The sequence below is a fragment of the Macrobrachium nipponense genome, chromosome 28 (assembly GCF_015104395.2).
Source record: "Macrobrachium nipponense isolate FS-2020 chromosome 28, ASM1510439v2, whole genome shotgun sequence".
Classification (NCBI taxonomy): domain Eukaryota; kingdom Metazoa; phylum Arthropoda; class Malacostraca; order Decapoda; family Palaemonidae; genus Macrobrachium; species Macrobrachium nipponense.
Genome location: NC_087217.1, coordinates 40,940,581 through 40,963,261, shown reverse-complemented (window position 1 = coordinate 40,963,261; position 22,681 = coordinate 40,940,581). Strand labels below are relative to the sequence as shown.

The 22,681-nt window shown below is 46.8% G+C and overlaps 1 protein-coding gene across 2 annotated transcripts in view; it reads left to right on the top strand.

Moving 5' to 3' along the window:
• The first annotated feature begins 471 nt into the window (after positions 1–471).
• Positions 472–22,681, top strand: part of LOC135201684 (DNA helicase MCM9-like) — a 722,480-nt gene continuing 700,270 nt past the window's right edge. For both annotated transcript variants that reach the window (XM_064230819.1, XM_064230818.1), the window contains exon 1: positions 472–780. In XM_064230819.1, the coding sequence (XP_064086889.1) occupies positions 744–780 (37 nt within the window). In that variant the 5' untranslated portion in view covers positions 472–743. The remainder of the gene's footprint in view (positions 781–22,681) is intronic.

Below are 22,681 nucleotides of genomic sequence, written 5' to 3'. Positions count from 1 at the left end.
AAAGGTAATCAGTTAAACGAAATTATAAATAACTGAGGGAAAAACATGACCGAGAGAAATGAATCACAAGACAACCTTAGAAATCAATAGAAAAAATAAAGAAAAATTAAGAGCAAGAAATTTAGTATAACAACACTGGGAAAAAAGTGTTGATCAGTAAGGCTACACTAGGCACATTAGAATTGAATTATAGGAATAGGTTGAAAGGGGAAGATGCAAAACGTTTGTGCTGTGCAGCGATAAATGAAAACGAAAATTTCTTATTCTACTGCCTGGCATATAGTGACATTAGATTAGAAGTAGATATAGTTTTGTCCAGGATCCATATCGAAAAAATACAGAACTGCTAATGGGGTAAATTGATAATAGGAAAGAATTTATAGACTTTATGGCATTACAGAGACAAAAAAATTAAACACAAACAAAGGAGAAAGAAAACGATCAAGGGAGCCGTTTCAGATATTATTCCCGCCATTTACTACTACTACTTGGCGGGAAATGAAAAGTACACGTTTGGTTGGTGGTGTTCTTTGGGTAGTGTTGGTATTTAGTACAAGTTTATGTTAGTGTTACGTTATTATCTTTCCTGGAAAGAACAATGTTAGTCCTTCAATATCGTTACAAATATATCCTGTGCCAGGCTACCGAATTATTCAAGTGACCATTTGGAAAGGACATCGTAAGATAAAGTAGGCCTACTAGGTACTACTTCCTAGCTAATTGTCACGAAGGTGTCTGGAAGGATGTCTTCGCAAGCAAGGGAGAAAATTCGCGCTAAAGGTAGGCATTACTCTGCCATTGTGAGTTAAAATGATGATATCATTGAAAAGATTACTTTAAACCATTAGCTAGGGTAAAACACCGCGTGGACTGGCCAACTCGCCGACTATCACGGCTGGCCACCCTCCGAAAAAGTACTTTGTTCCGACACGGCATACAAACCTTCGGTCCTTTTACAATAGGAAGGTACTAGCGGCAGCTGGATAGGTCGTAAGCTTTCGAACAAGGGGTCCCAGGGGCGACAACTTCAATGCTTGGAAAAAGTGGCGACCTTTCTGGGGAAGGAAACATGCTCGGTGAGGGAATGGATGAGTCTGCTGGGGACCATTTCCTCACTGGAGAAGTTTGTTTCTCTGGGAAGGTTGCACCTCAGACCTCTTCAATTCTTCCTAGCCAACAATTGGAAGAACAAACAAGATCTGGAGGCGATCTTGTGTTTAACGAGAGAGGTGAAGGATCACCTAAGTTGGTGGTCAGATCCACGGAAGCTCGCAGAAGGGCTCTCTCTCAAACTTCGGAACCCCGACCTAGTGTTGTTTTCCGACGCGTCGTCCACAGGTTGGGGAGCAACACTAGGAGGGAAAGAAGTGTTGGGCACCTGGAGAGGGGAACAGGTGCCCTGGCACATCAATCTGAAAGAGCTGTCAGCGATTTACCTGGCGCTCAGGTTCTTCCAGGAGGAAATATCCGGCAAAGTCATTCAGATCAACTCGGACAACACCACAGCACTGGCATACCTAAGAAATCAAGGGGGAACTCACTCGCCTTCTCTGTTTGCCATCGCAAAGGAACTCCTTTTATGGGCGAAAGCGCAAGACGTCACTATCCTGACAAGGTTCGTGTCGGGAGTACAGAATGTTCGAGCGGACCTTCTCAGTCGACAAGGACAGCTTTTGCCGACAGAGTGGACCCTTCACCAGGAGGTTTGCCAGTCGCTGTGGAACCTGTTGGGTTGTCCGCAGGTGGATGTCTTCGTAACTTCCAGGATGAAAAGACTTCAGCTGTATTGCTCCCCAGTTCTGGACCCGGGAGCAGTCGCAGTAGACGCCCTACTTTGGAGTTGGTCGGGTCTAGACATGTACGCTTTTCCCCCGCTCAAGATCCTCGGGGAAGTGATGAGGAAGTTCGCGGCATCAGAAGGAGCGAGGATGACACTCATCGCCCCCTTCTGGCCAGCAGCCGACTGGTTCACAGAGGTGATGTCCTTCTTGGTAGACTTTCCGAGGACTCTGCCCTTAAGGAAAGATCTACTCAGACAGCCCCACTTCGAGAGGTACCACAAAAACCTCCTCGCTCTGAGTCTGACTGCGTTCAGACTATCAAGAAGTTGGCCAGAGCGAGGGGTTTTTCAAGACCTGTGGCGAAGGCGATTGCCACCGCAAGGAGGCCCTCCTCAATCGCTCTGTACCAATCGAAGTGGGCTGTCTTCAGATCCTGGTGCAGGAAAAAGGGCATTTCCTCCACCACAACCTCTGTGAGCCAGATAGCTGACTTCCTTCTTTATCTGAGAGAGGAAGTGAAGTTAGCTGTTCCAACTATTAAAGGCTACAGGAGTGTGCTCTCTGTAGTCTTCAGGCACAGAGGACTCGATTTGACTAATAATAAAGACCTTCATGATCTCATTAGATCTTTCGAGGACTAAGAAGGTCATCCCAGCCTAAAGTACCCTTGTGGAACTTGGATGTGGTGCTCAAGTTTTTATGTCAAGTCACTTCGAACCGCTTCATTCAGTTTCTCTGAGGAATCTGACGAAGAAAACGATCTTCCTAACCGCTCTGGCGACGGCGAAGAGGGTTAGCGAAATCCAGGCCATTAGCAAGCAGATTGGGTTTTCGGACAATAATGCGATTTGTTCTTTAAGTCCTGCGTTCTTAGCAAAGAACGAGAATCCTTCCAACCCATGGCCGAGGACCTTTGAAATCAAAGGGTTGTCAGAGATAGTGGGAAATGAATGTGAGAGATTCCTGTGTCCTGTCAGGGCTTTAAAGTTCTATCTGCAGAGAACTAAAGCTTGCAGAGGTTCGTCTGACAATTTGTGGTGTTCAGTGAGGAAGCCTGATCTTCCTATGTCGAAGAACGCTCATCAGAAGTACGATTAAAGAAGCTCATGATAAGTGCAGTGATAGTGATTTGAAGCTTCTGAAAGTGAAAGCTCACGAGGTGAGAGCTATTGCTACTTCGGTAGCTTTTCACAAAAATATGGCACTCAAAGATATTTTGAATGCCACATTTTGGAGAAGCAATTCGGTGTTCGCTTCACACTACCTGCGGGGAGGTGAAAGTGACATACGAAAATTGCTTCTCCCTCGGACCATACATTGCTGCAGACACTGTTTTGGGGGCAGGAGGTAACACTCATCCTATCCTTTAGGGATTAGGGGGGTTTTTAACTTGTGTTTTATGGTTGTGGGGTGACCGCCTGGGGCGGGTCTCCCTTCCATTAGCTTAGTTAAGTGGGATACCTTTGGTAAACTAAGCCAGGTGGTTGTATTTTTGTCTCGTTGCCCTCATTAGTATGGTCCATGGTCTAGTCACGTCGTGGTCTCGCCCCTGTTGACAGATCATCTGGAGTGCACCAGCTTCATAGGTCTCTACCTTGCTGGCAACTCTAGTAGCACAAGCAGACTTACGTGGCAGTAATCACGAAGCCAGCTATGCTAACAGGTAAGGAACCAAGGTATCAAATATCTGCATATATGTGTTTCATAAATCCTCTATTCTGTCTCTCCCACCACCAAAGGTGGGATTCAGCTATATATATATCTGACCGGTAAGTTGCATGAACAAAATGATATTGTAATGATACAATTAAGTTTGTTCATACTTACCTGGCAGATATATATAATTAATTACCCGCCCACCTCCCCTCAGGAGACAGTGGAAATAAAAATTATGAATAGAAAATGGGAATGGTTCCTGATACCCGCCTCCCAGCGGCGGGAATGGGTACTAACCACCTGACTCCCACTACGTGTGTCGTAAGTTTTAAATTCTGTCGGTCGTCGGAATTATCAGCTATATATATATCTGCCAGGTAAGTATGAACAAACTTAATTGTATCATTACAATATCATTTTTGCCTTGCGTTATTTTACTTCTGGTTGGTTCAAGTCATATACGCTTGCTGTAGTTACCTCTTCGGATGGCAACCGAGAGGTCTATTGTCTATTTTTAAGGAACAATTTTAACCGTTTACTCCCTGCAGCCTTCCAGGAGTTTCCGATTTATCTTTTACCGTTGTATGGTAGTGTTCTGACGACACAAACGCATCTATATATTTAGCGTTTTCTGTTTCGCTTAAATATACCAGCTTGAGAGTCTTTCTGCTCAAAAAATAACTATGTTCAACAGAGTTATCTCTTAATCCTTTCGGTGCTCGTTACCGCACGGTATAGAACTACGAGTCTACCGCAACATTGCACTTTTATATGCTCTCCTGCTTAGGCAAAGCGCAGCCTTATTAGGGAAGTAAGCATACTCGGGGAGGGAATGGATGAGCTTGCTGGGGACCATTTCCTTCCTGAAGAAGTTTGTTTCCCCGAATAGACTGCAATTCAGACCACAGTTTTTTCCTACCGGGAAACTGAAATATTATTCAAGATCTAGGAATGATTCTGAACATCTCTCAGTGCGTCTATCACCTGAAGTGATAGAAAGAAGGTGCCGGACATCTGGATAGGGTTTTCAGATGTCCTGGATCTTAATCTGAAAGTTGATAGAAGAAGGTGCCGACATCTGGATAGGGTTTTTCAGATTCCTGGTCTTAATCTGAAAGAAGTAAAAGCGATTCGGTAGTCCCTCCAGTCCTCGAACGAGTTTTTGGGAACCAGTGGTCCAGATCAACTCTGATATTCCACAGCTCTCTCATATCTTAAGAAGTATCTTCTCTCGGTCCCTGCTCGAGTTTACGAGAAAGAGCCTATTATAACAACAGGCGTAGAATGTAACGATCCTCTAGAGGTTCGTTACAGGATTGCAAAAGTCCGTACGAATCGTCTCTATCGACGGCAGCAACTATTGACTTCCGAGTGGAATCTTTCTTTAGAAGTAAGTTGAGAGTTGTGGAGAGTTTAGGGACGCCCTTTCATTCTTTCTCTTCGATATGTTGAGGACGAAGAGGCTTCTTCTTCTCTGCTCCCTTATTCTCGATCCGGGATCGGTACTATTAAACGCCATCCTATGATATTGAACGGGGATGGATGTTTAGTCTCTTTTCCCCTCCCTTTTTTCATTCGCTTAGGAAATGTAATAAGAGGATTTATGACGTCACAGGGAGCGACAATGACGCTGATCGCCCCATGTTGGCCTTCAGGATCCTGGATTCACAGAAGTCACATACTTCCTAGTTCACTTTCCAAGGACCTTTTCCGAGAGAGTCGGTCTACTCTAACTCGAAAAGGTACCTATAACCTCTCCGCTCTGAGTCTGACTACGTTCAGACTATCGAGATGTTGACAGGAATAAGATTACCGTCTTCCATTTCCGTCTGAAGAATGGGATAAGCTGGCAGTCACAACTATTAAAGAATACGCAAATATGTTGTTGACGGCCTTTGGGCTCAGAGATTTGCGTCTGTCAAACAACAAGCCCTTCACGATCTTTGAGTTCTGTGGAATCTCGAAACTCGCTCACCATCTACTTTTTGTCTCACCTGTTTTCTCGGTGTCAGACACTCGTGCGAGATCAGGCGACATATAGTAGCCCTGAGTTTCTTGTTGACGAAGTCGGTTGCGTTTATACACCCGCCCCCGATGATCGTAACATGAGACCAGGTTGGACTGTCATGGGCATTCTTCCTTCGGGAATGAATCGCCTTTTTGCTCCTCGCTCCTTTCTCCTGGCACCAGAAGCTCGAGTCAGGAGTTGATTCGCTGACGACGTTGGGTTGCGTTGATACGCCCCAAGGTTTGCTTAGATTGAATCGCCCAGGCAGTCCAGACACTCATCCTTCAGCGAAGAATAGTGCCTTATGGTCTTCAGGGTACAGCCTTGCTGTCCTTGATTCGTCTGACTGGTCAACTGGTCGGTCACCTGACTTTAGTACAGACGGACTGACTGTGCATGTCCAGATCGAAGCTTTCAATATGGAACTTAGACGTAGTCTGAAGTTCTTGATGTCAAAGCCATCGAACCTCTCCCTACCTGTTAACTTCTTGCATGTGATCAGGAAGGCCTTCTTCGAACCAACCCCCTAGATCCTACGACAAAGATGGGTTAGTGAGATTTTTAAGCCATCGTCACAAGTTTTGGCTTTAGAGAACACAAGGCGGTGTGCTCTCTAAGCCTTCCGTTGTGGCCTAAGAATGGAAACCCGTTTTGTCCTTGGGCCAGGAGCTTGGAAGCAAGGATGGCACAAGTTAGTGGGCAGGAGCCAGAGAGAGTCCTGTGCCCTGTCGGGTCTCTCAAGTTTTATCTACATAAAACTCTAGAAAGTCGAAGTCACTTCGGGACAATCTGCAGTTTCCGAAAAAGACCAGACTGCCCATATCGAAGAACACCCTGGCTTTAGTGTTAAGGAGTTCTTTCAAAAATGCTCCTTCATTGTGTTTTGCACAAAGATTTGAAATCTTTTTATCTGAATGCTCACGCAGGTGAGGGCGCGGCCTCGGAAGCATCTCAACAGAGCATGGCACTCAGCAACATCCTGAGTACCATGTTTTAGCGAAGCAACTCTGTGTTCACTTCACACTCCCTGCGAGATGTGAAGATGCATATGAGATCTGCTGCTCGCTAGGGCCATACGTGTCTGCAGACACAATCTTGGGGGCAAGAAGTACCATTCATCCTATCCTGTAGAAAATGGTTAGGAAGAGCTCTTAATTTAGTTGTTGAGTCGCCGACAACGGCGACTTCTTAACTCTTAAGCCTTCGTTAACACACCTTAACTTGGCTAGGTTGGTCAGGTGGTGATATATATATTTATATATATATATATTTATTTACTTCTTAGCCCTCATGGTATGGTCATATGGTCTAGTCACATTGTGGTCACGCCCCCGTTGACAGGTCATCTGGAGTGCACCAGCTTTATAGGTCCTCTACCTCGCTGGCAACTCTAGTAAAGCAGAAGCAGACTTGGGTGACAGTAATCACGAAGTCAGCTATGCTAACAGGTGGAACCAAGATGTAAATCATCTGCATGCATTTGTTTCCCAAAATCCTTCTATTCTGTCCCTTCCCACCTCCAAAGGTGGGATTCAGCTATATATATATCTGACAGGTAGGTTTCATGTATGACACTTACCTGGCAGGTATATATATAGCTATATTCTCTGTTCGCACTGGCAGAATTTTCAAAACTCGCAGCAACCGCTAGATCACTGGTAGTTCAGGTGATCGCCACACTCCCGTCCCGTGGTGCTGGTGCTCGGAATCATTCCCATTTTCGTCAGATTTTTTTCTGCCACTGAACCGGCAACATCGTTGTTGGTTTCCCTGCTAGAATTCGAAACTCGTTAGCTGACTTTCGCTGTACTTGGATGCTTTATTGGGTATCGTATTGGAAAGTTGGATTGGCAATCGCAATTGGAAGTTATTATAATGTCTGATTCTGGTATAGTATTTCGAGTGTGTATGAAAGAAGGGTGTAAGGTGAGACTGCCGAAAGCTTCGGTAGAACCCCCTCACACAGTATGTAAGAAGTGTAGAGAGGTTTTGTGTACTTGGGATAATAGATGTAATGAGTGTGAAAGTTTAAATGAGAAAGAATGGAAGACTCACCAAATATGTTGAGAGACTTGAAAAGGATAGAGTAAGAAGATCGTGTCTCGGAGTGAGAGGTCAGGTTCTTCTGGTAAGGCCTTGAATACTTCTGTTATGTCTCCCCCTTCTTCCCAAGTAGAAGTTGTTAATCCTTCTCCTCAGGTATCTCCTGCGCCCGCTGCTGTTTCTGAGGATACTAATATTGTGAAAGTGTTTGCCGCCCTTGCGTCCATGGGCGATCAGATTCAGCGTCTTACAGACAAAGTGGGTACGGTTTGAAAGTGTCAGTGTAGTGGAGGGGGCGGCTGATCGTCTCACTCGTGCTCCTAGACCTAGGCCTCTGCCAAGCTCCCAGACCCAAGGGAGAAGGCATGTCGACAGTCGAAGGGAGGCGAGAGGGGTTCCCTTACGATCAGTCGTCCCTTCAGGCAGTCCTGTTGCGTCCCAGGCTGCAGCAGTGCGCCATAGAAAAGGCGACACTGGGTGAAGTGTTTTTCCTCGACAGATAGTGCTGCGTCAGGCAGGTATGGACGTTAGCGGAAGCTTCGCGTCCTCTGAAGAGGACGCATAGACCTACGTCTTCTCAAGATGAACGTTACCCGCAAGAACGGTGGAGTAGTCCCGAGATTTTCTCTTCTAGTGATGAGGAAGAGGTGGTTCCGATTAAAAGGAGGAGATCCGTTAAGTCAAGACAAGACGCAAGACCTCATGAGTACGACGGTTCTCGGGATAGGAGCTCTCCGTCTGAATACGGAGCAGTCTCTCCGATATCTTCTCCTTATCGTAGGACTCAAGATCGAGTTTCTCGTGTTGATGATACGTCTCGTCTTCGTTCTCCGGTTGCTCAGACTTCCCGCCAGGAAGCAGAGACTAGGAACTTCCTTGAAGAGATGCAAGGAAGGTTAGCTGATTTGGTTAAATCGTGGGGAACATCGGAACTTCCTCCTACGAGGCGTAAGGACGCATCTCTCCCAGTCAAGTCGTCTAAGAGGACGCATGATGGTTGCCCTACTTCTCGTCAGGCTTCGGAATCTCGGGCAGGACGCAAGTTACGGGGAGCAGGACGCAGGACGTAAGTTACGAGAACAGGAAGCAGGACGCAAGTTTCCGGAGCAGGACGCAGGACGCAAGCTTCCGGAACAGGACGCAGGACGCAACCTCGGAGCTCAGAAGGACGCAGGACGCAGGCGGCAGGAGCCGTTTTCTTCCCGCGAGGTTGGAGAAGATTTTCTGCAGCAAGACCTGGGTTTACAGGATGTGTCCTCGGCAGAAGAGGAAATAGAAGACTTAGATTCTGAGGAAGGAAAAGAAGGTGAAGCACCTTCTTCAGATTATAAGAAATTGACGAATTGCCTTCTTTCACTTTTTGGAGGGGATTTTCAGCCTGCAGCTCCAACATCTCCCCTTTCTCAATTCTCCAAGAACAAAACTCCGAAGAAGTCCTCGTTTTTGATGAAATTTTCGATTACGGCTAAGAAGCGCTTCAAAGAATTGATACGTGGTTGAAGGTAAAAGAGGAAAGCGGGCAAGACTGTGTTCTCTTTCCCTCCTGCCTAAATTGGCATCGAATGTCCGGAATTTTGGTATGCGACAGGGGAAAATCTCGGCCTGGGAGTGCCTGGCCTCCTCCCCCAGGGGGATTTTCCAACATTGTTGACAAGTTCCCGCAGACATGCCTTGAATTCGGCCAAATTGTGGTGGTCCCTCCCATCAGAATTAGATCATCTCTTGGAAAGGGATTTTTCCGGACCTTCGAGGTTTTTTTTTAATTTTTTTGGATTGGTCCTTGGGAGCTCTGGGACGAACAGTGGAAGATAATGAAGCAACGGCTTCTCAACTCCCAAGCAGTATTATGTCCTGCATGGACAAAAGCCTTAAGGGATGGAGCGCGAATGAATTAGCATCTCTTTTTCACCGCAGGAGTGTTAAAGAAGAGGTCACTCCTATGCTCTTTTACTGCTAAGGGCGTTTCTAACGCCCAGAAATCCGAATTGCTTTTTTCCCCACTTTCTGAGCAATTGTTTCCTGCGGATATTATCAAGGATATTTCGCTTTCCCTAACTCAGAAGGCGACGCAGGAATCTGTTAACTAAACCTTTTCCCTCGGTAAGGAAATTTTTACCCAACAAGGTAGTTTAAGAAGACCCCTAAGGAATCAAGGCAAGCTAGTCAGCCCTTTCGAGGCAAGTCCTCTTTTCGCGTCCGGCTTTCAGAGCAAGAAGAGCTCCGTCCAAGAGGGGTTCGAAACCCAGTACTAAACAATGAACAGCAAGTCCTTCAGACATCAGTAGGTGCCAGAACTCCAGAAGTTTTTGGGAGGGAGATTTGGCAAGAAAAGGGAGCAGATCCTTGGGTAGTCAAGGTGGCCAAACAAAAGAAGGTTACAAGATCCCTTTTTCTAAAGAGACCACCTCTTACGACATCGCCAGAGAGCTGGGGACTCACTACAGCGATCCAGTGAAACAAGAAGCACTACAAGATCAAGTTCTTTCTATGCTCAAGAAAGGAGCCAATGAACCTGTTCTGGATCACTTATCTCCGGGATTTACAACCGGCTGTTTTTAGTAGCAAAATCCTCGGGGGGATGGAGACCAGTACTTGGACGTAAGTCCCCCACTCATTTTATTTTGTGGAGAAAACAAAATTTACGATGGAGACGACGATTCAGTACTGGCAGCGTCCGTACCGATCAGTACTGCAGCGGTACGTCCACACTGGGGATGGTCACCCTGGACCTTCAAGACGCATATTTTCATATCCCAATTCATGCAAGATCCAGGAAGTACCTGAGATTTTGTGATCCAGAACAGGGTTTTTCAGTTCAAAGCCCTCTGTTTTGGACTGTGCCACAGCCCCACAAGTTTTTACAAGAGTGAGGGGAGCGTGGCCAAGTGGCTACACATTCTAGGAATAAGAGTGTCTCTATACCTGGACGATTGGCTTCATAAGAGCCCCATCAAGAAAGCAATGTCTGGAGGACTTAGAAATTACGTTACATTAACGAAAGAGTTAGGGTTGATGGTGAACTTAGAAAAGTCGAATATGAACCCCAGTCAGGAGCTAGTTTATTTGGGGATTCTGATCTCCTCAGTGACTTTTCGGGCTTTTCCGTCTCCCAACAGACAAGATCTGTGCATCCGGAAAGTGCAAGCCTTTCTAGAGAAAGAACAATGTTCAGCACGAGAGTGGATGACTTACTGGGGACACTCTCGTCCCTGGAACGGTTTCGTTTCTCTAGGAAGACTTCACATGAGACCCCTACAAATATTTTTGAACCAAGTCTGGCCAAGAAAATCGCAACCAGATTCCTTCCTGTTTCGAATTCCTCGCAAGATCAAAGAGGAGTTAAAGTGGTGGCTAACTCCGGGGAAGTTAGCAAAGGGAGCGTCTCTCCAGCAAAAGAACCCAGACCATGTATTGTTCTCAGACGCATCGGACGCAGGCTGGGGAGCGACTCTCGGACTTCAAGAAGTTTCAGGTCGTTGGAGCAAGGAGGGAAACGGCTTGGCATATAAACAGGAAGGAACTGATGGCGATTTTCTTGGCCTTGAATGAGTTCAACGCGTGATTCGCAACAAGGTGGTACAAGTCAACGCGGACAATACCACAGCTTCTGGCGTACATCCGCAAACAAGGAGGGACACATTCAATCTCTCTTTGCAAGTTGGCGGAGGAGATCCTTCTTTGGGCAGAGAAGGAAAACGTAACCCTTCTCACCAGATTCATTCAAGGGGGAAGAATGTGAGAGCGGACCTATGTTGAGCAGGGAAGGTCAACTTCTATCAACAGAATGGACGCTTCATTTAGAAGTATGCCAGAGTCTGTGGAAATTATGGGGTCGCCCCCCAGTGGTAGACTTGTTTGCGACAGCAATGACGAAGAGATTGACGACGTATTGCTCTCCAGTCCCAGACCGTCAAGCAGTCGCAGTAGACGCCTTTCTTCTAGATTGACGGGGCTAGACGTCTACGCCTTTATCCCCCGTTCAAGATATTAGGGAAGGTTTTGAAGAAGTTCAGGGAGAGTCAAGGGACAAGAATGACTCTCATAGCTCCATACTGGCCGCCCGAGATTGGTTCACAGAGGTACTGGAATGGACAATAGATGTACCAAGGACACTTCCAGCAAGAGTAGATCTACTCAAACAGCCTCACTTCAACAGGTACCACAAGAACACCCTCGCTCTGGGTCTGACTGCGTTCAGACTATCGAAAGACTTGTCAGAGCGAGGGGGTTTTCTAGAGAGGCGGCCAGAGCGGTGGCCGGAGCTAGAAGAGCCTCTACTATTAAGTTTTGTACCAGGCGAAGTGGGGAATCTTTCGCAAGTAGGTGCAAGAGTCGACGATTTCTTCATCCAGTACCTCTGTGACCCAAATTGCCGACTTCCTTTTATACTTAAAGAAGGAAATAAAATTGTCAACTCAGACATTAAAGGGTATCGGAGTATGTTGGCTTCTGTATTTAGACATAGAGGTCTAGATATTACAAAATAATCTAGATCTGAGAGACCTCATAAGGTCTTTTGCAACAAGGAAGGAGCCCCAATACAGAGCTCCGTCCTGGAATCTCGATGTGGTCCTGAAATTTTTAGGAACTAGTAAGTTTGAACCGATGGATCAAGCTTCGTTGAGAGATATCACAAAAAAGACCATCTTTTTTGGTGGCATTGGCCCACAGCTAAAGGTGTGTGAGCTACAAGCAATTAGCAAAACACATTGGTTGGAAACATGACAAAGCGGTTTGCTCTTTTCAGGAGGGGTTCTGCCAAGAACGGAATCCGCTCATCCATGGCCAAGGTCGTTTGAAATTATGGGTCTTTCAGATCTAGTAGGACAGGAACAAGAGATAGTTCTTTGTCCAGTAAGGGCATTGCGCTATTATTTGGATAAAACCACCGTAAGATTAGAGAACTTCAGAATCACTGTGGTGCTCTGTGAAGGACCCTAGCAGAGCAATGACCAAAAATGCTATTGCCTTTTTCCTTAGGGAATTAATTAAAGAGTCTCATATGTTATGCCAACGAAGAAAATTTCGGCATCCTTAAGGTTTAAGGCAGGCAACGAAGTGAGAGCAGTAGCTACTTCGTTGGCTTTTTAAAAAAGAATATGGTCGCCCCCTCAAGATTTAATTGAAACGACGTTTTGGAGGAATAATTCAGTGTTTTGCAAGTCATTACCTTAGAAACGTCAAAACAACGTTTGACAATTGTCAAACGTTGGTCCATATGTATCCTCAGGAGCAGTATTGGGCAAAGGAGTTTCCACCCCATAACTTACTAACATGCTAGGTAGGTTTTTAATGAAGTGGTGTTGTTTTTACGTTGTCTGAGAGGGTGATTTCCTCTTCAGTCGGTGAAGTGTAGTGTGTTAGGTTAGGTTTAGTGTTGTGTGGTTCAGGTGGTCTAACTTTATCCTAGCATGAATGCCCGTGGTAAGAGAGGGCTCGGGTTTCCTGTCAACAAATTGTCCCGTCCAGTTGTCAGACCCTTGTATTTAGCTTCATCAAACTATTAGGTCACGTCCTAGTTGGAAGCTACTAAGGCTTAGCAGGCTAAGAGGCAGGAATGCTGAAAGTCAGCTACCTTAGCAGGTAAGGAATCTAAGAGTATTTTATTTAAAAATTTTAAATTTTTTTTAAAAACTCTTACAATGTTGCTGTCTTTGACCCACCTCCAAATGTGTCAATCAGCTATATATATACCTGCCAGGTAAGTGTCATACATGAAAATGATGTTATTATGATATAACAAAGTTTCATGTATACTTACCTGGCAGGTATATATTAATTAAATTCCCACCCACCTCACCCCTCAGGAGACAGGGTTCAGAGAGAAAATCTGACGAAAATGGGAATGATTCCGAGCACCAGCGCCACGGGAGCGGGGTGGCGATCACCTGAACTACCAGTGATCTAGCGGTTGCCGCGAGTTTTGAAAATTCTGCCAGTGCGAACAGAGAATATAGCTATATATATACCTGCCAGGTAAGTATACATGAAACTTTGTTATATCATAATAACATCATTTTCATGAACAAAATGATATTGTTATGATACAATAAAGTTTGTTCATACTTACCTGGCAGATATATATAATCAAGTACCCACCCACCTCCCCTCAGGGGACAGTGGAAATAAAAATTATGAATAGAAAATGGGAATGGTTCCTGATACCCGCCTCCCAGCGGCGGGAATGGGTACTAACCACCTGGCCGACCACTGCGTGTGTCGGAAGTTTTTAAAATTCTGTCGGACTTCAGAAAATACAGCTATATATATATCTGCCAGGTAAGTATGAACAAACTTTATTGTATCATAACAAATTATCATATTTATAACAACAGCTAGGCTTGTAAACAAAAATACGTTGGTTTTATAACATGCAACTTACCCTACAGATATATTACTTAGTCTTATAGACTCCGTTCCGTCCACTCCAAGCTAAGTATAATCTGCCAGGTAAGTATGGTATAAAAACGTTCATTGTATCTTAACAATATCATATTGACAACTAAGCAGCATACCTACTATGGGTTTCAGAGACAGTGCAAGCACGTTTTTTGGCAATATTTCTGAAACAAGATTTTGCTATAGTGTATTACACCCAGTGCCGTAATTTATAAGGGTATCGTGAATCACTAATCGTAAAGAATAACGACACTCGTCCTTGTACCAAGAGACAAAACCTCCATTATCCAGAAATGGATACGAACACAGCAGTATAAAGCTCCACCTACCCTCTCCCCCCACCTCAACCTCCACCCCTGTCCTTCCTTCCTTCACCTTCCCTTCTCTCTCTGAAAGTTGCTTCAGTTTAAACATATCAGAGTCTTCTTCCTCCAGTTTTAGGGCTAGGAAGAGGCAAAGGAAGTTCCAACCTTTCCAAGTCCCGCAACAGCATCCTGTGCTACAAGCTGTTCCAATTCAACAGGTATCCCAGCCTTCGACTTCTAAGGCTCAGCCTCAGCAACAGCATCAATTTGTCTTCCTTTCGCCGCCGTCTACCAACAGGTCTCCTCACAGTATTCCAGTGTCGCCCGCTTTTAACCCGGTCTATGAGAGTCGGGCATTTCACCCCTTTACCAGAGTTGCTAGGGGTGGCAGGGCTAGAGGATCCTTTCGCCAGCGCGGAGGAGCCAGAGCCCAAGGGCGAGCTAGAGGTGCAAGGTCAGGCAGAGGATCCCGGCCTTCATCATCCCAATGAAGTTTCTCAGGTAGGAGGCAGGCTGTACCTCTTTCGGCATCGTTGGGGGTTCAGCAGTTGGGCAAAAAGCATAGTATCCAGAGGCCTAGGCTGGAGTTGGATCAAAGGTCCTCCTCCACCCATCACCTTCTATCAGGAACCAACACAGGAATTGATGGATTACTCCAAGGACCTTCTCCAGAAGGGAGCAATCTCCAGGACGAAGAACTTAAAATTTCAGGGTCGTCTATTCAGCGTCCCAAAGAAAGGGACCGACAAAAGAAGGGTGATCTTAGACTTGTCCCGTCTAACTTGTACATTCATTGCGACAAGTTCAAAATGCTGACCATCTCTCAGGTGCGGACCTTACTTCCCCGTGGGGCCGTCACCACCTCTATAGATCTTACAGACGCCTACTATCATGTCCCGATAGCTCGGCACTTCCGACCATTCGTGGGCTTTAAACTAGGGAAAGAAGCCTACTCCTTCAAAGTAATGCCTTCGGGCTAAATATAGCACCAAGGGTTTTCACGAAACTGGCGGAGGCAGTGGTGCAGGAGCTAAGATCCCAGGGTATATTGGTGGTGGCGTACCTAGACGATTGGCTAATCTGGGAGATGGACAAAGGCAAATGTATGAAAGCACGGACAAGTCATGTCTTTCCTGGAATATTTAGGGTTCAAGATCAACAGGACCAAGTCCCGGTTGACTCCGGAGTCCAAGTTCCAGTGGCTAGGGATTCATTGGGACTTGGATTCTCACACTCTTTCCATTCCAGCAGGAAGAGAAGAGATTGCCAAGGCAACAAGACAATTCTTAAAGTGCAAAGACTTCGAGAAGGAATCAGGAGAGGATCCTAGGCTCGCTCCAGTTTGCCTCAGTCACAGACGTTCTGTTGAAAGCCAAGCTCAAGGACATCAATCGAGTTTGGCGTTCGAAGGCAAATGCCAAGTGTCGGGACAAGTTTCGCCCGGATACCTCTGATTCTCAGAAAACGCCTGCGCCCATGGACAAAGGCCGCCAACCTAGCCAAGGAGTTACTGTTGCAGTTTCCTCCCCCGTCCTTAGTGTGCATACGGACGCATCGCTGACAGGTTGGGGAGGTTATTTCACAGCACGAGAAGGTTCAGGAACTTGGTCACCTCACTTCCAAACACTTCACATCAACATTCTGGAAGCTATGGCAGTGTTTCTGACTTTAAAAAAGCTCCGTCCTCCAAAGAAGACTCATATCAGTTGGTCCCTCGACAGTGCAGTAGTAGTACACTGTATAAACAGAGGTTCAAAGTCAAGTCATGTGAACCACGTGATGATAGCAATCTTTTCTCTAGCAGCCAAGAAAACACCTGGCATCTGTCGGCTACTCACCTGGCAGGAGTCCACATGTAGTGGCAACGCCCATTTCCCTGTCTTGGTCGGTCCCTCTGGAATCAGAATGGTCACTGGACCAAGATTCCTTCGAGAGGGTTTGCCAAAGAGTACCAGGTCTGAAGTAGATCTGTTTGCCACAGAGGCAAACCACAAGCTGCCTTGTTACGTAGCCCCCAATCTGGACCCTCTGGCATACGCTACGGACGCCCTGAGCATAGATTGGAACCAGTGGACGAAGATCTATTTATTACCCTCCAGTGAACCTTCTCCTGAAGGTGCTGCACAAGTTGAGATCCTTCGAAGGTCAGGTGGCTCTTATAGCCCCTCACTGGCCCAAGAGCAACTGGTTTCCCCTTCTCCTGGAACTAGATCTTCGCCCTCACCCTCTCCCGGACTTGAGACTATCGCAACAAGTTCAAACGAGGACTGTGTTCGATTCCTCAGGTCTTCACAAAACCCTAACTTTATGGATGGGTTTCATGAAGTTTGCAGGTAAGAGAGTAGGCCATTGATCCACAGAACATGTTGTTCTTGGAGTCAGACAAGAGAGAGTCTACGCTTCGCCAGTATGACTCAGCAGTTAATGAAATTGTCTTCGTTCCTCAGAGAATCAAATATCAAAGTAATGACATTGAACGTGGCCATAACCTTCTTCAGTCTTTGTTTGAACAAGGCTCGGCAGCTGCAACAATAACAACCACTAAGTCAGCTCTGAAAAAGATTTTTCTTCTCGGGTTTGGTATCAATCTAACAGAGTCCTTATTTCACCTCTATCCCAAGGGCATGTGCACGTCTATGGCCCATTCACAGACCGTCGTCAGTGTCATGGTTTCTTAATGATGTTCTTAGGTTAGCCTCGGAAACAGACAACTTCAAATGTGATTACCAAACCATTTTGCGTAAAACTCTGTCTTATTGAGTCTAGCTTCAGGTGCCAGAATATCAGAGCTGTCATCTTTATCTAGAGATGAAGCGCATATTGAGTTCCTTTCCTCGGGACGTGTTGCTTTCGCCAAATAAGCAATTTCTAGCTAAGAAATGAAGACCCTTGATGAGGTGGTCTCCATGGAAGATTGTCCCGCTTCCGCAGGATCCATCGTTATGTCCTGTTAAAACTCTTAAGGACTATTATCTAGGACGTCTACCTATTCCGAAGGCCCCCCCCTTTTCATTAGAAAAGATGGTGGTACACTATCTCTAAAAAGGCATTAGGCAGCAGAGATATTTTATCAAGAAAGCCAGCCCAGGGTCATTCCCAAGGTGCATGACATTCGGGCAATAGCAACTTCTGTTAACTTCTTCAAATATATGGACTTTGATGATCTGAAGAAGTATAACTGTTGGAAGTCACCCTTGGTTTTTTCAAAAAGCACTACCTTAAGTCTTTAGAGGACCTTAAATATCATGCAATAGCTGCAGGAAGGCCATGTCTCCTACTGCTACATCATTATAGTACTGTCCTTGTGTCATATGAAACTTTTCAATTATGCCAGCCTCATTAACATTTTACCTACCTCAGCAAATGCCTTAGCTATTAGAATAAGTGTATAATCGTGTATAGTTTTACGTACATACAAATTATCTGTAATTATTTTTTTTATATGTATGTGACTTGTTGCAAATGTTGGCCACATTTTTGGCTATATAGATATTTTGTAAATAATTGTATTTTTTCCAATTCTAAACTATTTTATTATTTCCTTTGATTTCATTAATATGATTTTTCCTTTCAGGATAGTATAGCTTGTGTTTCTCTGGTAGCAATTTCACCGGAGCGACACGGCTGAGCCCAGGAAAAAGGGATTTTGACGTAAGGAAAAATCTATTTCTGGGCGATTGGCTCGTGTCGCCAGCGAAATATCCTTTAATCTATTATTTTTGTTTCATGCCACTTACCTGACAGATATAATATAGCTGTTTATTTTCTGACGTCCGACAGAAATTTCAAAACTCGCGGCACACGCAGTGGGCGGCCAGGTGGTAGTACCCATTCCCGCCGCTGGGAGGCGGATATCAGGTAACCATTCCCATTTTCTATTCATATTTTTTTCTGTCGCCGTCGGTAAACATCTGTTTACAGACCTCTGCTCAGGATTTTTTTGGAATTTGACTCGTTTCTAAGTATCTGATTGATTTTGTTGGTATTGAATTGGATTGTTGAATTGGCATGCGCGATAGTGGACCGTTTTGGTTTTTTTGATTTTGGATTGACTTTTCTCTATAAGATATGTCTGGATCAAGTGGTGTGAGTTTCAGAGTGTGTGTGAGTGCTGATTGTAAGGTGAGGCTACCGAAAGCATCGTAGACCCCCACACAGTATGTATGAGTTGTAGGGGGCTTCATTGTTTGATTGATCATCGGTGCAAGGAATGTGAGAGATTGACTGATGATGAATGGAGAGCATATGAGTCCTATCGCCTTAAATTGGAGCGCGATAGGATCAAGGAGGTCTTCCTCAAGGAGTTCTTCTTCCAAAGGTAAGACTAACGTTTTCTCCTGCACTAACACCTGTAGTGTTTACACAACCCCTAAACCTGTGTTGCCTTCGGGCTCTGATTCTGTGTCGGGAGGAGCGGATGCTCTCTCTATGATTTTGGAGTCCCTTCGCACTCTGGAGACCAAAGTGAAAGCCTTGGAAACTGGCTCGGTGCAAGTGTGTGATCGTGCCCCCAGTGTTTTGTGGAGGGGCGTCAGATCGGCCCCATAATGCTTCTAGGCCTAGACTCTATCAGACTCCCAAGACCCAGGGATGGACGTATGTCGAAAGCCGCAAGAGGGTTACGGGGGCTTCCCACCGATCTGGCGTCCCTTCGGCAGACCATGTAGCAAAGACCCAGGCTGCCAAGGACCGTGCACGAGCACGCGTCTTGAAGGATTGCTTTTCGTCCTCCGAAGCGTCCTCCCCGCGCAAGGGGTGGAGCGCTCGGAGAGACTCTCGTTCCGTTAAAGAGGACGTTTCTTGCGGAGGACGCTTCACGTCCTCTTTCGCCGCTTTCGTCGGAAGACGCTTATGATGTCTTTCCGCCTCAGAAGAGAGGTAGGATCTCCTCCGATGAGGACGCTAGGTTGCGCACAGGCGCGTACACTGAGAAACAGGTAGCTGTTCCTTTGAGAGGAAGGAGGCGTCCCCTCGCCCCTCGTCTTCTCACAGGACCAGTCTGCTCCTCGTCTCATTCTTCTCCAACGAAGAACATTCTTTTGTCCCTTCAGGACCAGCTATCCTCGCTTATGGCTCAGACTTTGGACTTCCCAGCAGCAGTCGAGCCTAAGCGGGGAGGAAGGACCTTAGACTGCCTGTAAAGAAAAGGACTAAGCAGTCTCCGTTGCCTTCGCCTCCTGCGTCCTCGTTCGCCGATCGCTTCTCCTTCAGCGATTCGCCGATCTCGTTCGTCTTATAGAAGGACGTTACGACAGGACGTTTTTGAAGACGCTTTGTGCAAGGACGCTCGGCAGGACGTTCGGCAAGATGCTTGTCGGGACGCTCGCGCTAGGCAGAACCGTTCGTCAGGACGCTCGGCAGGACGTTCGTCAGGACGCTTGGCAGGACGCTAGGCAGGACGTTTCGTCAGGACGCTCGGCAGGACGTTCGTCAGGACGCTTGGCAGGACGCTAGGCAGGACGTTTCGTCAGGAACGCTCGCCAGGACGCTACACAGGACGATCGGCAGGCCGCTCTCCAGGACGCTAGACAGGACGCTTGGCAGGAAGTTCGCCAGGACGTTCAGGCCTCCTTCCAAGACGCTTTCGGGATTCTGAACAAGAATTCTTACCCCCAGACACTTTGTTACGCGCTCAGGCACTATGCCAGCGAAGAGAGGTAAAGACGCTTCTCGGGCAGGTGGGACTGCCGCGGAAGACGCTCGTCCGCCTCAGGACGCTCTTCCATCAGCGAGCAGTAAGCGTCAGAAAGAAGACAGCAGTGATAAGGCTGCAGCTTGCAAGGAGAGGGGTCCTTTGATCTTGCTAAGAACCCCGCCAATAGACGCCTTCGCCTGACAGACGTTCTCCTCTTCCTTTGAGAGAAGAAGGAGAACTGGGTAGTTCGGCTGAATCGGGTGAAGATGAACCTGCTACAGCCCCTTCTACCTCGGATTACAAAGTCCTAGTCAGACTCTTGCGTTCTTCTTTTGAGGACAAATTTCAGCCCGCAGCTCCCCAAGTCTCCTCCTTCACAGTTTTCTTCATCGAAAACGGGGAAAATCCCGGAGTTCGTAGAGATGAAGACTTCTCTATCGACGAACGTGCTTTCAAGAAGCTCCAGGACTGGATGATAAGAAGGAGAGACCAAGGCAAGACGACCTTCGCCTTGCCTCCTACTAGACTTAGTGGTAAAGGAGGCATTTGGTATAAGACCAAGGACGAAGTGGGAGTTCGTATCCCTTCGTCGGCTCAAGGAGATTTCTCCAGCCTTGTAGACTTACAGAGGAGGTCACTTTTACCCTCTGCCAAGGTAACTTGGACCGCGTCGGAGACAGACCATCATCTGAAAGGTCTGCTTAGGACGCTGGAAGTCTTCAACTTCTTGATTGGTGTTTGTTTGGGAGTTCTGGATTTACAAGCGAGAAGCCCAGAATCTCTTAGTCTGGGGGAGCTGTCCAGCGTGTTAGCATGTATGGACAAAAGCCGTCAGGGATGGTTCGGAAGAGCTAGTATCTCACTTTGGGACAGCTTTGTTAAAAAAGAGAGCTTTGCTGTGCAACTTCACAGCTCGGTCAGTGACGCCAGCTCAGAAAAGCGGACTTGTTGTTTTCGCCTCTTTCGAACCATCTCTTCCCCCAGACTTTGGTAAAGGACCTGACGAACAGCCTACAAGAGAAGGCTACTCAGGATCTTTTGGCCCAGTCTACAAGACGGTCGGCCGGACCTTCAACATCTTCGGCTGCAGTTCGTCCGCCGAAGAAAGTAAAGCCTTTCGTGGGGCTCCCCCCTCGAGAGCAGCTCCTCGAGGGAGAGGGTTTTCACGAGGAAGAGCTTCTTTTAAACCAAAGCCTTCCAAGTGAAAAGCATGTCCTTCAGACACCAGTCGAGCCAGACTGAAGTATTTTGCGGGAGCGTGGAGAGAGAGACACGGACTCTTGGTCCCTCAAGATCGTGGAGCAGGGGTACAAGATCCCCTTTTTAGATCTCCTCCTCTTTCTACGACTCCCAGAGACCTTTCTCCATCCTACCAAGAGAAAAGAAGAAAGTCTTGTTCGATCTCCTTCAACAGATGATCGACAAAAGAGCGGTGGAACAAGTCCGCGGACCTGCGGTCACCAGGTTTGCTACAACAGAATCTTCCTAGTACCAAAGCAGTCGTCAGGTTTGGCGTCCAGTTCTAGATGTAAGCAGGCTCAATCTTTTTCGTGGAAAAGATAAAATTCACGATGGAGACGCCTCATTCTGTTCTGGGAGCCTTGAGACCCGGGCGACTGGATGGTATCCTTGGACTTGCAGGACGCGTACTTCCACATCCCGATCCACCCTCTTTCAAGAAAATATCTAAGATTTGTCTTGAACAACAAAGTTTGGCAGTTCAGAGCGATGTGCTTCGGACTGACCACGGCTCCGATGGTGTTCACAGTAGTGATGAAGAACGTAGCGAGATGGCTACACTCTTCGGGAATAAGAGTTTCCCTATAACCTCGACGACTGGCTGATCGAGGGCGTCGTCGAGAGAGAAGTGTCTGAAGGACTTGCAGTTCACTTTAGCCTTAGCGAAGTCCCTGGGACTTCTGGTCACCTCGAAAAGTCGCATCTGACCCCCACACAGTCCATCGTGTATCTGGGGATTCAGATGGATCAGTGGCTTTTCGAGCGTTTCCGTCCCAGAACGTCAGCAGCTAGGCTTAGAAAAGATCTCAGCCTTTCTAAGGAAGGAGACTTGCTCGGCGAGGGAATGGATGAGTCTGCTGGGACCATTTCCTCGCTGGAAAGGTTTGTTTCCTTGGGAAGACTGCACATCAGGCCTCTCCAATTCTTCTTGGCAGACGAGTGGAAGGCAAAAGACGATCTCGATGCAGTATTGAGGATATCGATTTCGATCAAGAACCACCTAAGATGGTGGGTTGGACCCTCAGAAGCTGCAAGAGGGTGTGTCCCCTAAGTCTTTTGAGCCCCGACCTAGTGTTGTTTTCAGACGCTTCCATCACAGGATGGGGTAGCAACACTAGGGGGGAAGGAAGTGTCAGCTCCTGGAGAGGGAACAGGTAGCCTGGCATATAATGTAAAAGACTGGCAGCAGTATTTCTGTCCCTGCAGTTTCTTCGAGAAGAGTTTGGAGAACAAGATTGTTCAGATAAACTCGGACAATACCACAGCACTCGCTTATTTAAAAACCAGGGAGGTACACACTCCCAGGGCGTTGTACTCCCTAGCGAGAGAGAGTTCTGCTGTGGGCAAAAAGGAAAGAGGTAACGATCCTGACGAGATTCATTGCAGGTGTGCAAAACGTCAGGGCAGACCTTCTCAGTCGTCGGGACCAAGTCCTTCCGACGGAATGGACCTTGCACGGACCGTTACGTTTGTCGAGACCTATGGACGCTGTGGGGACGTCCACTGGTCGACTTATTCGCAACGTCAAGGAAACAAAGAGACTTCCTCTTTACTGCTCCCCGGTCCCTGGATCCAGAGGCAATCGCGGTGACGCGTTGCTGTGGAATTGGACGGG